The sequence below is a fragment of the Myotis brandtii genome, unplaced genomic scaffold, assembly GCF_000412655.1.
Source record: "Myotis brandtii unplaced genomic scaffold, ASM41265v1 scaffold244, whole genome shotgun sequence".
NCBI classification, from domain to species: domain Eukaryota; kingdom Metazoa; phylum Chordata; class Mammalia; order Chiroptera; family Vespertilionidae; genus Myotis; species Myotis brandtii.
In genome coordinates this window covers 135,853-154,921 of record NW_005359225.1, presented here as the reverse complement: position 1 = coordinate 154,921, position 19,069 = coordinate 135,853, and the positions used below count along the sequence as shown (strand labels likewise).

The window sequence follows — 19,069 nt, the reverse complement described above, 5'->3', positions numbered from 1 at the left end:
CGATCAGCTGCCTCCTGCACGCCCCCTACTGGGGATGTGCCCACAACCCAGGTACATGCCCTTGACCGGAATCGAACCCGGGACCCTTCAGTCCGCAGGCTGACGCTCTATCCACTGAGCCAAACCGGTTCAGCTCAGGCAATTTTCTGATAGCTAATGCTGCCTCCTAAGACCTTAAGACCAGGGATAAGATGCTCTGGAAAGGGGCACCAAGTAAATTCTTCCAAAAGTAACTGAGGACATTGGGATCTGTAGCTTATATATCATCGCTTGTGAGTTCTGGTGGCTTGAGCTGATCCTGGAGAGCCTGCTCATTGTGGGAATCCAGCACAATAAAAGGCAAGACCCTGTACCAACTAATCATACTTGAAAAGTGCTATTTTAAAGGTGACCAACTGGTCTCTCCTTTTCCCATTTCTAATGTCTCTCTTACCAAAGACAGCCCTGAATCATTCTACTTTGGAACCATTTCCTTTCCATGAAGATTCTGCTTCCTGTTACAATTACAGAGAACACTGGCCAGCTGACTATACATTAGCCGACTGCCGCCATTGTTAAGTTCTTCTACGACCCTTGTACTGTAGCAACTGTTCTGAATTGCACAGAACAAGATGCAACCCAACTAGCTATGGGAAATCTGACCTACTGAACAAAGCAAAATGCTCTATGTCCCAGTGCTCCTCTCTGGACCTCTTTATGCCCACAATCCTCAAGAACAAGTTTAGATATTGATCGGGAGACTAAGAACTCTATTGAAAATGGTTACAAAGAGCACCTCCTCTGTGCACTGTACTAGGAGTTTACTTATTTGAGCTCATGTAATCCTTACAATGTGAACTGCAATTTACCTCATTTCACTGAGAAGAAAAATGAAGGCCAGAGTTAAGTGGTTTGCCCGAGGTCGCAGAATTAGTCAAAAAACGGGCCATGAACTCGGGTCTAACTCTAAAAGACTTTTTTTCAACCATATCATATTGCATTTCATTTATTTCTTGCCTATTAAAATATTTTCATATATTTATGAACTATATAAAATACAAATGAGACCAAAACTGATTTAAAATCAGATAAATATTAAGCCACATTTCCAGAGGTGTGATGTGGCAGGACAAAAGAGCCCCTTCAAGAAACACACACTTTAGTAATCCTTAGTCCACATGATGGCAATAAGTATCATTTAAAAATATTAGAAGAACACAAGTTAACAGATTGTGAAAAAAAATTTTTTTTTAAGTTTATACAGAGGGGTGGGGTGGGGTCCAAGATGGCAGTCGACTAGGTAAAAGCTATACTCACTTTCTCCCAGGACCAAACTGGAAGCACAAATAAAATATACAACACTCAACCTTAATAATCAATTGAAGATGAGCTGTAGAGAAGTCTTATAACCACGGTTTTAGAGAAGAAGCCACAATGAGACTGGCAGAAACGACAGACGTGAAAAGGGCAGGTCCCGCTCCCATGGGCTGCAGCTGTGGTTCCAGAGGGATATCTCAGCTGCAAGGGGGTTTCTGTTGATAAATGTGGGATCTTAAGCCCAAATAAGGCTCCCCAGTCCAGAGCGCCAGAGCCTGGGAGAGGCACCATATAACATCTGGCTGTGAAAAGCAGTGGGTTTCTGTCTGCCAGGGAGAGAGGGGAGTCCACTAGAAACTCAAGCAACCTCTTAAAGGGCCAACGCACAATATCTCCTTTGTAGCCACACTCCCTGGATTCCAGCAGAGGGATGGCTGAGCAGACTAGAGTCATGAGAGACTGGGTTTTATTCAACATTGTTCTGGAAGTCCTAGCCACGGCAATCAGACAAGAAGAAGAAATGAAAGGCAAACAAATTTAAAAAGAAGGAAAACTCATTATTTTCAGATGACATGATACTGTATATACAGAACCTAAAGATTCCACCAAACACACACACACACACCTACTAGAACTGATAAATGAATTCAGTAAAGTAGCAGGATACAAAATAAATACCCAGAAATCAGTATCACTTCTATATACTAATAATGAACTATCAGAAAGGGAAGCTAAGAAAATAATCCCATTTACAATTACATAAAAACAAACAAACCTTGGAATAAACTTAACCAAGGATGTAAAAGACCTGTACTTGGAAAATTATAAGACACTGAAGAAAGAAACTAGAGAAGAGATGAATATGTGGAACCATATACCATGTTCATGAATTAACATCATTAAAATGATCATATTACCCAAAGCAATCTAGAGATTCAACACAATTCCTATCCAAATAGAAACAAATATTCCAAAAATTTACATGGAACCATAAAAGACCCCAAACAGCCACAGCAATCTTGAGAAAGAAGACAATATTTGACAAAGGAGGCATGAAAATACAATGGGGTAAAGACAGTTTATTCAATAATTAGTGTTGGGAAAACTGTACAGATATGTGAAAAAAATGAAACTAGACTACCTTTTTACACCATATACAAGAACAAACTCAATATGAATTAAATAATTAAATGTTAGACTCAAAACCACAAAAATCCAGGCAGTAAAATCTCTAACATTTTGTGTAGCACCATTTTTTCTGATATGTCTCCTTGGGTAAGAAAAAATAAACAAACGGACTACATCAAACTAAAAAGGTTTTGCACAGCAAAGGAAGCCATCAACAAAATGAAAAGACCACCCACTGAATGGAAGAACATATTTGCCAATAATAGAACTTATACAACTCTTGTTTTTGTGTGTGTGTGTTTTTGTTTGTTTGTTTTTTGTGTTTGTTTGTTTTTTGTTTTTGAGAAGAGGAAGGAAGAGAGTGAGAGAGATAGAAACATCAATGAGAGAGAAACACAGACCGGCCACCTCCCACATGTCCCTCACCAGGGATTGAGCCCACAACCCGGGCATAAAAACGAACAATCCAATGAAAAAACGGGCAAAGGATCTGAATAAACACTTTTCCAAAGAGGACACACAGATGGCCAATAGACATATGAAAAGTGCTCATTGTCACTAATCATCAGAAAAATGCAAATTAAAAGCACAATGAGATACTACCTCATACCTGTCAGAATGGCTTTCATGAATAAATCAACAAACAACAAGTGTTAGTAAGAATGTAGAGAAAGGAAAACCCTCATGTACTATTGGTGGGAATGCAGATTGGTGCAGCCACTGTGGAAAGCAGTATGGAGGGTCCTCAAAAAATTAAAAATGGAACTACCTTATGATCCAGTAATTCTACTTCTGGGAATATATCCGAAGAAACCCAAAACAGTGATTCAAAAGAATATATGCACCTCTATGTTCACTGCATTATTTATAATACCCAAGATATGAAAGCAGCCCAAATGCCCATCAATAGATAAGTGGATAAAAAAGCTGTGGTACATCTACACAATGGAATACTACTCGGCCATAAAAAGAAGGAAATCTTGCCTTTGCAACAGCATGGATGGACTCGGAGAGTATTACACTAAGTGAAATAAGCCAGTCAGAGAAAGTCAAGCACCATATAATTTCACTTATATGTGACATCTAATGAACAAATTAATCAAACAACCAAAAACCCTGAAATAGAAACTGGTTCATAGCTGTCAGAAGCAGGGGTGGAGGGAGTGGGCTGGGTAATAAAGGTAAAAGGATTAAGCAAAAAAACAACAACAACAAAAAAACCACACCCTCATAGACGGACATCAACATGGTCATTACCAGAGGGAAAAGGGAGTGGGGGGAGGCAGGAGAGGGTAAAAGAGGGGGGTGGTGGGTAAATGGAATGGAAAGAGACATGACTTGGGATGGTGAACATAATACAATATACAGTTAGGTATTATAGAACTGTACACCTTAAACCTATATAGTTTTATTAATCAATGGAACCCCAATAAATTCAATAGAAAGGAAAAAACTTTAAAAAGTTCACACAAGCAGCAGAATTCACTCATTTTGAAATCACTGCTAAAAGATAGTAAAAAAGACTGGATGTGTAAATCAAATGTTTATGACTAAACATTTCTTTCAATCTCTAAATATCAAATTTACAATTAATGTCTCTTAGTAGTTTGGTGGAATAACAACGAATGTTAGAAAATGCAAAATGAGTACAAAATGCTGATAATTTTTCAAAAGCTATCTTCATTCTTGCACTCAGATTACAAACTACAAACATTTCATTTTCACCTCTTTAATTACTGGACTAGTTTCCAGGCTACAAAACAGGCACTGTTTCTTGGAGACATGAAACAATGCACAGCAAAAGGAGAATTTTAAAAATTTAATCAAGAAATCCCATGGGCCCTAACCGGTTTTGCTCAGTGGATAGAGCATCGGCCTTCAGACTCAAGGGTCCCAGGTTTGATTCCAGTCAAGGGCATGTACCTTGGTTGCGGGCACATCCCCAGTGGGGAGTGTGCAGGAGGCAGCTGATTGATGTTTCTCTCTCATCGATGTTTCTAACTCTCTATCCCTCTCCCTTCCTCTCTGTAAAAAATCAATAAAATGTATTTTAAAAAAAAGAAATTCCATGGTTTTTAGGGTTGGTATTTCTTAAAAGTCTCCTAAGGAAAGAATGTATTTCTTTTCTTTTTATAAAAAATATTATTTTTGCCCTAGGCAGTTTGGCTCAGTGGATAGAGCGTCGGCCTGCAGACTCAAGGGTCCCAGGTTCGATTCCGGTCAAGGGCATGTACCTTGGTTGCGGGCACATCCCCAGTAGGGAGTGTGCAGGAGGCAGCTGATCGATGTTTCTCTCTCCCCGGTGTTTCTAACTCTCTATCCCTCTCCCTTCCTCTCTGTAAAAAATCAATAAAATATATATTTTTTTAAAAAAGAGTTAAAAAATATATATATTATTTTTCATCCTAGCCAGATTGGCTGAGTGGATAGAGCATTGACCCGCAGACTGAAGGGTCCTGGGGTTCGATTCTGGTCAAGGGCAAGTACCTCTTTTGCAGGCCCTATTCCCAGTTGGGGTGTGTGGGAGGCAACCAATAGATGTGTCTCACATTGGTGTTTCTCTCTCTCTGTCTCTCCCCTACCCTTCCACTCTAAAAATCAATGGAAAAATATCCTAGGGTGAAGATTAACAACAACAAAAAATTTTTTTATTATAGTTAACATACAATATTATATTAGTTTCAGCTGTACAACCCAGTGATCAGACATTATAGTGACCATCCTGATAAATCCCATACCCACCTGACACCATAGATAGTTACCACAAAATTACTGACTATATTCCCCACACTATACTTTACATCCCCATGACTATTCTGTAACAACCAACTTGTACTTCTAATCCCTTCACCATCTTCACTCATCCCCCAAACCTTCTCCCATCTGACAACCATCAAAATGTTCTTTGTATCTATGAATCTGTTTCTGTTCAGCTTATTCATTTATTATGTTTTTTAGATTCGATTATTGATAGATATGTATTTATTACCATTTTATTATTCATATTTTTATCTTTTTTTATTTACTCCTTAAAGAAGACCCTTTAACATTTATGTAATACTGGTTTGGTGGTCATGTAACCAACACTGGAAATCAAAACAGTCAAGCAGAGCAGAACAACAATGTTAACTGTCAAAGGAAAGGGACGATTACCTCACCTGATGGTGAACTCTAGCAGCTCCTGGGTTCCCTGAGGGTCCAGGTGCTGAAGACTGTACACCCTTTCAAGGCTCTGCTGCAGGAACTGATGGGAAGGATCCTCATGAGGCGTGATATTGGGGGAAACAGCTGATGACACAAGTTTTCTACCTGATAACTAAGCAAACATAGTCAGGTTATAAACTTTTCGAAACACAAAATAACCAGAAAAAAAGTGAGCCAAACAAAGGAAAAGGAACAAAAAGCTAGGGGATTCTATAAATAACCTTTCTCCCCTTCCCCAGCTTCAGTGGGAGAAAGGGAAAGAGGAGAGGAAACGAAATAGCCACAAGCTGCAAGGAGAAAAAGAGAATGGTATATTATTATTTTCCATTACTAACTGAAATAAATGGGCTAACCATAGAAATAGGACTAAAAATTAATGTTCCCACATTTACTTTATTTATTTATTTATTTATTTATTTATAATCACTCTCATTTTTATCAGAGCCAAATCAAGACCAAACTATTTTACTGCATTAAGTCCAACTTTAATTTGGCCTAATTAAAAATTTTTTTTCTCATGTATTTATTGACTAGAGGTCCGATGCACAAAATTCATACAAGAGTAGGCCTTCCTTCTCCCAGCTGCCGGCACTGGCTTCCCTCCAGCACCCAGGACCCAGGCTTCATCTGGAAGGTCGTCCAGAAGGACGTCTGGTCTAATTAGCATATTACATTTTTATTACTATAGATTTCAGAGAGAAACATCGGTTTGTTGTTCCACTTATTTATGCTTCGTTGGTTGATTTTTGTATGTGCCCTGACCAGGACCTGCAACCTTGGTGTATCGGTCTGATGCTCTAACCAACTGAGCCTGATATAACATAATCAATAACCTAAGAATATTTAAAAAATGAATCATTTTTAAAAGGTGAGAAGCAAAAGTACAAAACAATGGGATAGAGCTCATGAGAGAAAGAGCATGAATGAATCCTTTTTCAGAGACTATAGTCTGTTTTCTACTATTTAATAACCACAAAGGACCAAAAACCAAAAACAAGGACAAAAGATGTTTTTTCAACATACCCTCAAGGCAGGAACAAGATGAGAAAGACTGTCCCGGAGGTAGGCATAGTGCCTGAAGGTATGATCCGAGAACAATGCTGGCATTGTTGGGCAGCTTTTAGCAGCATTGAAGATAAGAACCAAAACTGCAATGTCTGATGGATGAGAGTTAAGTAAGCCTGGAGGTACAAAAGGTTGAGTTTGGCCAGAATCTAGTGTCCCCACTTCCCGCCCCCAAAATTCCCACTAAGTGACTACAATTTTCTAATACTGAAATGCAAATTCAAACAGAGACAGATTATCCTACTCCATATTATCCCAATTACCAAAAGTTTTAAAAAATAATGCCTGTGGTGAGGGCCTGGGGGGCAGAAGGGGCAGGAGAGGGCTGGAAGAGGTTAGTGGGGTAAAAAGAAGGACCTATGTAATACTTTCAACAATAAAGATTAAAAAAAATAAACAAGCAAACAATAAAAAATAAGAACTTGGCAAAAGAAGAGAAAAACTTCAAGATAGCAACCAAACAACCGAATGATCAGTCAACTGGTTATGACACGCACTGACCACTAGGGGGCAGACGCTCAACACAGGAGCTGCCCCCTGGTGGTCAGTGCGCTCCCACAACCAACTTTCCATGGCTGGCCAACCTCCCGCAGTCCCTCCCCCGGCCAGCCAACCTCCCACGGTCCCTCCCCCTGGCCGGCCAGCCCTGATCGCAACCAAGCTGAGGGACCCCACCCATGCACGAATTCGTGCACCAGGCCAATAATAATAATAATAATAATAACAACAACAATAATAATGCCTGATGCTGTTGAGAATACTAATAAATGGAAACTTCTGGTACATTGGCTACTAAAGTATATAATGGCACAATCCCTTTGGATAATAATTTGGTACTAGATAGTGTCTTATGAATGTTGAATAATTCCACATCTTAAATCTATTCTAAGTAAATAATAAGATAGCACAGAAGCATTTATAATAGCAAATAATCAGAAATAACTTAAATATCCCAAACCAGGAGAATAACTATACAACTTATACTTCATTTACTTGATGGAGTTGCCAGCACATCCCCAGTAGGAGGTGTGCAGGAGGCGGCTATCGATGTTTCTCTCTCATGGATGTTTCTGGCTCTCTATCCCTCTCCCTTCCTCTCTGTAAAAAAAAAAAAATGTGTGTTGTTTTTTTAATATTTTTTAAATATATTTTTACTAGAGGCCTGGTGCACAGATTCATGCACTAGTCCCTTGGCCTAGCCTGCGGGGATCAGGCCGAAACCGGCTCTCCGACGTCCCCCCAGGGGTCCCGGATTGCAAGAGGGCTCAAATCAAATCCCTAAACTTCACCAATGGTCTTGCATAGAGTAAAAAGAACCATGGGAGAGCATGAATGCACTAATGTAAATGTATTCCCATGACTGGAAAATAATCCAATTGCACGGCATGCTGTCCATGGCAATCACAAACCTATTGAACTTGTATCAGAGACATAGTAGCTCAGCTGCATCCACTCATTCAGGCTGCATATCAAATTAAACACGCAATAAGACATAGGGCAGTGATGGTGAACCTATGACATGCAAACTCATTTTTTTGGTTGATTTTTCTTTGTTAAATGGCATTTAAATATATACAATAAATATCAAAAATATAAGTCTTGTCCTAACTGGTTTGGCTCAGTGGATAGAGCGTCAGCCTGTGGACTCAAGGGTCCCAGGTTCTATTCCGGTCAAGGGCATTTACCTTGGTTGCGGGCACATCCCCAGTAGGGGGCGTGCAAGAGGCAGCTGATCGATGTTTCTCTCTAGTCGATGTTTCTAACTCTCTATCCCTCTCCCTTCCTCTCTGTAAAAAATCAATAAAATATATTTAAAAAACCATATGTAAGTCTTTGTTTTACTATGGTTGCAAATTTCAAAAAAATTTCTATATGTGACATGGCACCAGAGTTAAGTTAGGGTTTTTCAAAATGCTGACACGCCGAGCTCAAAAGGTTCGCCATCACTGACATAGGGGCAAGTCCATAGGCTTTAAACTAAAGGTAGCTGACTGCGAATCCCAGATTTAATGCTTGGAGAGTTACTTATCCTCTCTGAGCTTCAGTTTTCTCAACTGAATACCTCCTTCCACGGTTGTTTGGAAGATCATTGATAAAATGTATAAAGCATTTACATGGTATGTGGAATATAGCAGGTGTTCGATAAATGGTGTAAAAATTATTTGTATTAAATGGCAAAGGGCAATTACTGTGAAAACAAGAAAGCTGAGAATAACCTCCAGGCTAGGCTACCTCAGGATATACTCTTATCTAAAAGAAATGAAAAAGAAAATAAAACTCAGACCACCTAAGCTACACTACAGGAAAAGATGCTAGAATTCCCTGCCAAGTCAGTAGGGTCTGTCCTAAGCACAGAGGATACATGCTGGATCATCCATGTCTGGTTCAGCTGTGTCAAAAAACGGGTGGGTGCTCAGGAGCTCTGGAACCAAGGGAAGCACCAGGGTTGGATGTCGACTTCCCAGAAACTTCAGGCATCTGAAATAAACAAAATGAGAGCCCACATTAGTAAGTTAATAAATGCTTTTCAAAGTACTAGGATTTCGAATCAGAAAGCCTGATTCAGAATTACAAATTCTCAACCACCTAGTTTTGCTCCTTCTATGACTTCAGACAAGTCATTCAATTATTCTAAAACTCAGTTAATTTGTCTAAAAATTTGGTTATTATGAAGACAAAAGAGCTGATATAGCTGCTATTACTACTGGTTACTTAACAACCATTTCCCCCATCTTCCTTGCCAAAAGAACCCTGATTTTACTCAGGTATAAGGTAGATAGCAAAGTGCTCAGAGAAGGCAGGCCCAGCCCAAGGGCTCAACCACAATTGGTCTAATAAACCCATCATAGCAACCCCATCCGTATTTTCCAGTGACTGGTTTGCAAGTAACCAACTAATCCAGTTCTGGTGAATGGAAGTCTGCTGGAGAGCTTCTTAGGTATCCTATATAATAAAAGCCCAATATGCTGTGTCCAACCCTTCGTTCGACCACTTGACCAGTTGCTATGACATGCACTGACCACCAGGGGGCAGACGCTCCAACCGGCAGATTAGCTTGCTGCTGGGGTCCAGCTGATTGGGACTGGGCGAGACCAGCTGGACACACCCTGGAGCCCTCCCGAGGTCCCTCCCCAGCCCCAATCGTGCACCAGTGGGGTCCCTCAGCCTGGCCTGTGCCCTCTCACAATCCGGGACCCCACAGAGGATGTCAGAGAGCCAGTTTCAGCCTGATCCCCAGAGTACAGGCCAAGGCACCCCACTGGTACACGAACCCGGGCCCCAGGCCTCTGGTCTGTCATAAAGTAAGAAATCAATTGGCTATCAGTTAACTATTATGACTACATTAAGGTCCTTTATAAACTATCAAGAACTACAAGTGTGGCCTAGTGGTTGAGTGTCAACTCATGAACCAAGAGGTTGCTGGTTCAATTCCCAGTCAGGGCACATGCCTGGGTTGCTGGCTCCCTCCCCAGTGTGGGGCATGCAGGAGGCAGCTGATTGATGTTTCTATCTTTCTACCCCTCTCCCTTCTTCTCTAAAAATCAGTAAGAACATATTAAAAAAAATTTTTTTTAAAAAAAGAACTACATGTGTGCTAGGAATTATGCATTTTTATTATTTTTTATTTGTTAAGTTTTGGTTTAAAAGGTGTGATGAATTGAAAATAAATATAAATCTTAATTTCTGTTCTCAATGAGTTTATGATCCAGCTGAGGCAAACATGACTAACACAAGGTAATGAACTATCAAATGAATGATAGTCTGCTTTCTACCTGTCAAAGGTAGAAGAAATTACTATGATAAGAGAAAATATCACAAAGAAGATGGATTTCACCAGGGACTGGAGAATAGGCAGACTGGCAAAAGAAAGAAAACAAACACCGTTAACAAATTCGTGAATATATGGGATACGAAAGGCATCACATTTAAAACACTTGACATTGTTAGTAAACTTTTCCCTAGTCCTGTTTTTCCTTCTATGTGGAAACAACTCACTTCACTAATTTTCTGACCTCTCTCAGGGCTTTTACTCGCTATGCCTAAGGGGACTTTGTAAAGGTTCTAGTTTGCTTCCAGGTGCCACTCTTTTATTTTATCTCTTTCTATTCAGATCCCAGGTGGAGAATACAGGAGTTATTAATTGGGTCCCCTCAGAGACCCTTAAGTATCTGGGCCTCTCTAGACTTCAAGTCTGACTTGTAATATGTTTTACTATCTCATCCACCTCCCTATCTACACATTTCTTTCTTCTCTCCCTACCTACTATTTTGAAGGCTAGGTTTCTGAGATGAATCCAATTTTGGTTTTTTTGTTGTTGTTGTTAATCTTCACCCGAGGATATTTTTCCATTGATTTTTAGGGAGAGTGGGAGAGAGAGGGAAAGACAGAAACATCGATGTGAGAGAAACACATCAACTGGTTGCCTCCTGCACATGCCCGACCAGGAGCCAGGCTAGGGAGGAGCCTGCAACCAAGGTACATGCCTTTGATGGGAATTGAACCCGGGAACCTTCAGTCCACAGGCTGACACTCTATCCCCTGAGCCAAACTGGCTAGGGCTGAGATGAATCCGTTTTTAAATCTCCACAGCACCTAACACAGTGACTGGGTTATAACATGTGTTCAATAAGCATTTTTTATGAATACCCTAAAGGTATATAAACACAACAAACATGTAATTCAAAACTTTCATTTATGTACCCATCTTTAGCAGTGTCTTAAAAACATGCCACTGTGACTATTCCTTCACTCTTTTATCACATTCTTTTTTGATATTTTAAATAAACCACTGTAACCTTGACTTAACATTTCAGTTAAGAAATAAAGGCTGTGTATTTTACCTTTTCTCAAGGCTGCAGCCACCCCTCTGTTTTCTTGAAGTGTGTAAATAAAGCCCTGTGTTTTCATTCTTTATCTACCCTTTTTTACAGCTTAAAGAAGTTCCAGGGGAGAAAGGGCTGCTTGGCACCAGCCATGAAGATCCACAGGTGCCCATAGTAAATCTACAAATTCTTGTTTGAAGAAAGTTCCAAAATGAGGAGAGGAAGCTTGAGAAGTGACATATTCCCAGTCCCTCAGCCCTTCTCCCTTTCCAATGATCCCCCTTCTCAGAGCTGCACTTCCCATTCCCCTCCCCGATCTCTTTGTTACACTTTCCATCTCCATCTTTACAAAAGCCTCTGCCTGCATTGAGATTATTAAGGTGGCTTTTTGAGGACTGGAAAGTCCCCCATCTTCTCGAGATGCCGGCATTCAAATAAACATCTTTCCTTTTTCACCAGCACCTGTCTCAAGAGTTTGTCTTTCGTTGTGGCAGACAGAGGAACCTGGGTTTGCTTGCATCACCATTCATGAGGAAAGATGAAAAAAAATCAAGTGATAATTATGTCACTCCAAAATCTTTTGGAGCACTTTAAGGTGAAGGAGTTTTCTGTCTACAAATATCAATAAAGACAGTCTTGCCATAAATATTCTGGGTGAACCAAATAACCACAAATCTTATTTTAAGGCAAGAAGAATAAACTGCTAAACACTATATAACAATCCCTTCCATCAAGCAGAATGAATTCCTTCTGTGTCCCCAAAAAAGTACAGATACTGACATAGGTATTTCTCCCTACCCCAACCCCACACACCAAATGATTGAGTGCTCCTTGAAGACAATCAATATATGTATATCGAATTGAGCTGAACTGGACTGAACAAACATGAAGAAACAGCAAAACAAATAACCAGATATCAAAAATATTACCTAGCTCTCACTGGTTTGGCTCAGTGGATAGAGTGTCAACCTTGCAGACTAAAGGGTCTTGGGTTCAATTATGGTCAAGGGCATGTATCTCGGTTGCAGGTTCAATCCCTGGCCCTGATCAGGGCACATGTGGGAGACAACCAGTCGATGTGTCTCACATCAATGTTTGTCTATCTCTCTCCTACTGCTTTCCATTTTCTTTAAAAAATCAATGGAAAAATATCCTTGGGTGAGGATTTTTAAAAAAAGTGTTATCTAGAACAAGAACTCTCTGGTATTTTTTTTTTAATATATATTTTTTATTGATTTCAGAGAGGAAAGGAGAAGGGAAGAGAGAGATAGAAACATCAATGATGAAAGAGAATCATTGATCAGCTGCCTCCTGCACACCCCCTACTGGGGACCGAGCCCCTACCCAGGCATGTGCCCTGACCAGGAATCAAATGTGACCTCATGGTTCATAGGTTGACACTCAACCACTGAGCCACACTCGCCAGGCTGGTTTTCTTTCTTTTTTTTTTTTTTTTAAATATATTTTTACTGATTTCAGAGAGGAAGGAAGAGGGAGAGATAGAAACATCCATGATGAGAGAGAATCATGGATCAGCTGCCTCCTGCAAGTCCCCCACTAGGGATAGAGCCCACAACCCAGACATGTGTCCTTGACTGGAATCGAACCTGGGACCTTTCAGTTCACAGGACAACGCTCTATCCACTGAGCCAAACTGGCTAGGGCAGTATTTTCAATTTTTAATGTATCTTTTATTCTTGGAAGAATGAAACCATTCTCTCAAGTACCTGATTCGACCATTTTCTACTCTTAGTAATAAATTTTTCTGGAAATCAAGAAACTACACAGTTGGCATGATCTCATCACATAAGCTCATTTAAATATGTGGAGCACACACTTTTTTTTGTTGTTGGTAATCCTCACCCAAGGATATTTTTTCCATTGATTTTTAGAGAAAGTGGAAGGGAAGCACACTCATTTAATTTTTATATTAAATGTAAGCAAGTAGTTCTTCAAACAGCAATTCATGAACAGTGTTAACAGTTTGATTCTAGTCAATAAAGCTAGAGGTAATCAAGGGGAGAAATGACTGAGATTTTCAATCTGCAGACCAAGTGCCGGCCCTGCCTCTAATCTTTACAATGATAGTTGTGATCCTGTACAAAATCCAAACTGGACAAAGCAGTGATTAACACTACACAGGAGAAAAAGGAAATCTAATTAGCTCACCTCTGTACTTCCAACACTTATCACAGAGTTTGGCACATAGGAAGCACATAGCAGGCATATATTTGCTAGGTGGATGGATGGACAAATGAATAAATAATCTAAAATAAAATATTCCATTTAGGAATCAGACTCCCGAGAGTTTAGTTAAGTTGAATCAGGTTTGTAAATTTAAGGCAAAATGGATAGCCGTATCCTCAATCGATGATGATCCAATCTTATACAGTGGGGCCTTGACTTATGAGTGTCCTGACTAACGAGTTTTTTGAGATACCAGCTGTCTCTTGGCCGATTTTTTGCATTGAGTTGATAGAGTAATTTGAGTTAACGAGCTCCTTAATGAGCTCCTTAACGAGCTCGGTCTCGGAACGAATTAAACTCGTAAGTTAAGGCCCCACTGTATAATAAAAGCCTAATATGCAAATTGTCCCCTTGACCAGGAGTTTAACCGGGAGTTTGACCAGGGGGCAAGGCTGGCTGGCCAACCACAGGAAGGGAGGCCCTGGCTGGCGGCGGCAGGCAGTTGGGGGAAGGGAGGCCCAGGCAGCCAGGGGAAGTGAGGTCCTGGCCGACAGCCACTAGGGACCCTACCCGTGCACAAATTTCATGCACGGGGCCTCTAGTGAATAATATCAAGACTGTATATCTACCACGTTATTTGACTCAGTGAGCAAATGCACAAAAAATTCCTTACTTCCATATGGAATCCCTATCAGTAGGGTACTTGGTTAAATTTTTCAGCAGCTCCACCAGTGCAAGATGAATCCCTTCTTTGGTTGAAACATTAGCACAGCATAAGAGTTCATGAAGAGCCTCCCTAATATCTCTGGATGAATCCTTTAAAAAAAAAAGATAGTATTACTATTAGCAGTCACTATGAATAAGTTGTTATGGAGAAGTGTGTAAGTTACAATGACAGTACAGGACAGGGAGAGGCTGGTAGTTGAGAAGACAGAAGTGACATATGAACTGAGATTTGAAGAATTAATTCATTTGTTTATTCATTTGTTTATACATTCTACATTTACTGAGCACTTAGTAAACAGCCAAACATTTATCAAGCTCCTACTAAGTACCAAAAGTTGGAGATACAGCAGTAATTATAATCAAATCCCTGCTCTCCGGAGCTTCATTCTAATGCAAAGGCAATATACATAGGCCAGATAGTGTTAAGTATTATGAAGAAACTATAAAGCAGGTTAAGGGAAAGAGTGCTGGGTTAGGTGGGGCATTTAACACCAGATAATCAAAGGGAACAGCACACATAAAGGCCATGAGGTGGAAACATGTTTGAAAAATAGCAAGGAAACCAGTGTAGCTAGTGCAGAGTAAACAGAGAGAGCAGACAAGATGACGTCAGGGAAGCGGCCTCTTTCCTCCCCATTTCCTACTCAATCTCACTAAAATGATTAAAAAAGGTCACCAACAGCCTGGTCGGTGTGACACAGTGGTTGAGCACTGACCTGTGAACCAAGAGGTCACAGTTCGATACCTGGTCAGGGTACATGCCTGGGTTCTGGGCTTGACCCCCCAGTGTGGGGCGTGCAGGAGGCAGCCAATCGATGATTCTCTCTCATCACTGATGTTTCTCTCTCTCGCTCCCTCTCCCTTCCTCTCTGAAATCAATAAGTATTTATTTAAGAAAAAAGAATTTAAAAGATGGAAACATACTGATAAATATCACAGGGTGTTATAAAAATACAGAGAAGTGCTATTTAGCCCATGTGGGAGGTGGAGGGTTAGTCAGAAAAGGCTTCCCAGGTATGTTGCCTAACGTAGGTCCTGGGAATAAGCTCGTCTGCCAGGTGAAAAGTGGCAGTTTTGTAGGCAGAGGGCGGAAAATTACAGTGAAGGCAAAATAGTGAAGAAAAGCTTGATGATTAGTGGAGTGACTACTGCATAAAGTTCAAGGTGAGAAATGATGGGGAAAAAGCTGAAAGAAAAGGAGGAGCACATTATAGAGACTATTCATGGAGAACAATCTACAGAATATAAATTTATCTTCTTAGGAAAAAAACCATGAAAAATTATAAATAAAGATAACTCAGGAAAAATCTTAATAGAAGTACTAAAAAACTGAGAGAATAATAGAGAATAGAGAATTTCAAAATCAAAGCAGTCTGTTTATGTAGCAGAAGTCTGTAACAAGTGCTAATGACTAAATATCAAATTATTATCCCTTTCACAATATCTGAAAAAAAAGAAAGAAAGAAAGCCAGAGGCCAAATTAAATTTACTAATATCTTGAAAAACTTCAGTACTTACAAATAAAATACAGATACTTTACAAAAATAATCCAAGAACCACGCCTGGGAGGCAAATCTGTGTTTATATCCTGGCATAGCCAAGCACTAGCTATGTGACATCAAACAAATTACCTTTTTTCCTGTAAAACTCCAGGGCTCAATAAACTGACCCCTAAGATCCCTTCCTGATGTAATATCCTATGACTCACTAGAAGAATTAAATCAAAGGCCGAGAATAATTCTTCATTATTTAGTCCCTGCCTTATCTATAGCCGCTTCCCTCCTCTCCTCCATCTCTTCAACTCTATGCTGCAATTACAATGAATTCATTGACTATATCATACCCACTCTTACCTCTGGATCTTTAGACATTACTCCTTCTGTTTGGTACTCTTGTACTCTTCCACCAGTGCTACTCCTTCCTTAGAAAATGCCTCATTAAGTTCTATTCCTCCTTCAAGTGTCCACTACATTCCTTCTTTCTTCCCTAGCTCCCCAACCTTACCTTAGACAATTCAGGTTAGATACTCTCTGTATTCCCAGGGAGCCCTCTCCTTTCCTGATCACAACAACACTAAGCTTTGTTCGAATTTCCTGTTTAACATCAGTCTCCTCCATCTTGGTGGAGTTGTGTGATGAGAAGGCAGAACTGTGCTACCTGTACTTTATCATATCACCAAAACCCAGCAGAATGCCTGGTTAAAAATAAACAAGAAGTGGTGCCCCATAAGTACTGATGAAGAAATGAGTAATAAACTGTGACCGCTCACTTCTAATACACCCAGGATAGTGTCTAGCTGATCCTCTCGGAGGGTGATATTGTTGGAGATTTTTCTCATGGTATGTATGGACTGTAGACGAACTTCCTCAATTTCATCATTAAACATGTCAACCAGGAAATCAAGGCACTTCTCAGCAAAAGAGGATGAAGACTGAGCCAGCATGCAGAGAGCCTCCACAGCAGCAATGCGGACCTCTAGACAAAAGGAGACAAATACAACTGCGTATCAAATTAAGAGCCATGGAAAAAAATCCAAGGATTCCTTCTCATTCAGTTCTGCCTTTTGCTTTCTACTCCTCTCACCCTAAAAACTCTGGGAGATCTCCATGCTCACAGGTTCAGCTTCCACCTTCACTTCAACCTAAAAGCATGAACGTTGGTGTCACAGGGACTAAGGTTTAGATCTCGACTGTGCAGACTTGTGATTGAGTCACACATCTGTCTCCATTAACTGAACTTCTTGAAAACTAAGTTTTTATTTATCTCAGTATTTCAACTACAGTAAAGTTTTGTGTGTTTTTTTTAAAAAGGCAGCCAAAATAATATTTTATTAAAACATGTTAGATACCATTATTCTCATTTTAGAGATAAGATTCAACAAAGTGCATTAACTTGCCTCAAAGTCAGAGGAGAGATAAGACTAGTACCCAGGTCTGTTGTTATATAGACTAGCATTATATAGTGGTTAAAGGTAGATGCTCTGGAATGATAGGGATCACACAGTGAACTGTGAAGAATAATCCCTCCACAAACTTGGAGGTGAACTTTAGCACCTCAATTTTCTCACCTGTTCAATGGAGATAATACTCATTTCCTTACAGAGCAGTTAGGATAACTGAATGACATAATGTAAGTAAAGCAGATAACACACCTCCTGGCATATGTTAAAAGCTCAACATTAGCTATCGCCAGGTCTTGTAAGCACCTTGAAAATAGAGCCATGTCTTCTACTCTTGGAATGCTCAGAACATGTAACAGTGAGGTTACTGAGTCTAGGAAGCCCTTCGTTCATTCACTAACAATGTTTCCTGAACGTGTAGGACATGCCAGGCTCTGTGCTAAGTGTCGGGATACAGAGATGAGGAAGCTACAGACAATGCTCACAAGACTTTTATAGATGCTCATTTTGTTGCAGTGGTTCCCCCATGGCTCTGCAACACAATGTACAGTTTCAAAAAAGAAAAGAAAACCACTCAAATTGTGGTTAAAACTCACAAATATAAGTTGTTTTTGTGTAAGAAATGTTTCTAGACACTTTAAAAGCAGAGTTAATACACTGAAGGGAGATGACTCAGATTTTTCTTGGTAGTTATGAATTCCTCCTTCTAATGAGAAGAGAAGAATTTGCTCCACTTCACAAAAAATGTAATTTAAATGTGAAACTGCTAATTACAAAGAAAGCCAGAAATGGACCTGAATATGTTAATTGCTGGCTTTTCTTCCCAGGGCTTTATCTATTATACCACATTGATTCATGTGTAACTCTTGCAACTCTATCAGAGGAATCACACAGAAACTCCTATCAGCATGAGACCAGAGATGATAAAATTCCAAGCAAAAACTTGGAAACATAAAGTAAAAACTTGGTGTTTTACTTTGCATGTACTGCCTGGCTACAGGCAGGTAAATAACAATTTCTACTGAACTTTTTGGAGTGCTGAAAGTATATTACAGTCTCCGGGGGGGGGGGGGGGGGGGGGGGGACTGTGTCACCCAGCCAGAGTGGCTCAGATGGTTAAGCATCCTCCCATGCACCAAAAGGTTGCTGGTTCGAGCCCATTGGGAATGTACCAAAGGCAACCGATCAATGTTTCTCTTTCAAATCAATCTCTCCCTCTCTCTCCCCCTCCCCCCCCCCCCCCCTTCCTACCTCTCTTCCTCCTTCTAGTTATGTCCTCTGATGAGGATCTATATAAAAAAAAAGGTACACTTTGTGAAGACTAAATGAGACATTGTGTGCATATCAATCAATACGATGACTTACACGTTGCAGTCACTCAGTAAATGAGCACTGTTATTATGTAGTCACTAGAGGCCTGGTGCATGAAATTTGTGCACTGGGAAGGGGTGTCCCTCAGCCCGGCTTGCGCCCTCTCGTAGTCTGGTACCCCTTGGGGAATGTCTGCCTGCTGGCTTAGGCCCGGTACCCCCCGGGGATTGGGCGTAAGCCAGCACTCAGACATCCCTCTCACAGTCAGGGGCTCTCACAGTCCAGAACCACTCGCTCTCTACAGCCCGCCTGCCGCGGAAGCAGGAGAGGCTCCAGCCACCGCCACTGCACTTGCCAGCCATAAGCCCAGCTTCTGGCTAAGCGGGGAAGGTGGGGGGGAGTGCAACTCAACCAGAAGCTGGGCTCACTG

At 40.5% G+C, this 19,069-nt stretch overlaps 1 protein-coding gene and 1 long non-coding RNA gene across 3 annotated transcripts in view; one reads left to right on the top strand and one right to left on the bottom strand.

Annotated features, from left to right (window-relative positions):
- LOC106726245 overlaps nt 1-11,977 on the top strand; it is a 16,789-nt gene extending 4,812 nt beyond the window's left edge. Inside the window, exon 2 of the long non-coding RNA XR_001362270.1 lies at nt 11,625-11,977. This is a non-coding gene — a long non-coding RNA (uncharacterized LOC106726245). The remainder of the gene's footprint in view (nt 1-11,624) is intronic.
- INTS4 (integrator complex subunit 4) overlaps nt 1-19,069 on the bottom strand; it is an 85,614-nt gene that overhangs the window by 27,156 nt on the left and 39,389 nt on the right. For both annotated transcript variants that reach the window (XM_005867024.2, XM_005867026.2), the window contains exons 11-15: nt 16,699-16,904; nt 14,377-14,519; nt 9,056-9,171; nt 6,652-6,785; nt 5,583-5,740 (exon numbers count right to left, since the gene is read on the bottom strand). In XM_005867024.2, coding sequence (XP_005867086.1) covers nt 5,583-5,740; nt 6,652-6,785; nt 9,056-9,171; nt 14,377-14,519; nt 16,699-16,904 — 757 coding nt within the window. The remainder of the gene's footprint in view (nt 1-5,582; nt 5,741-6,651; nt 6,786-9,055; nt 9,172-14,376; nt 14,520-16,698; nt 16,905-19,069) is intronic.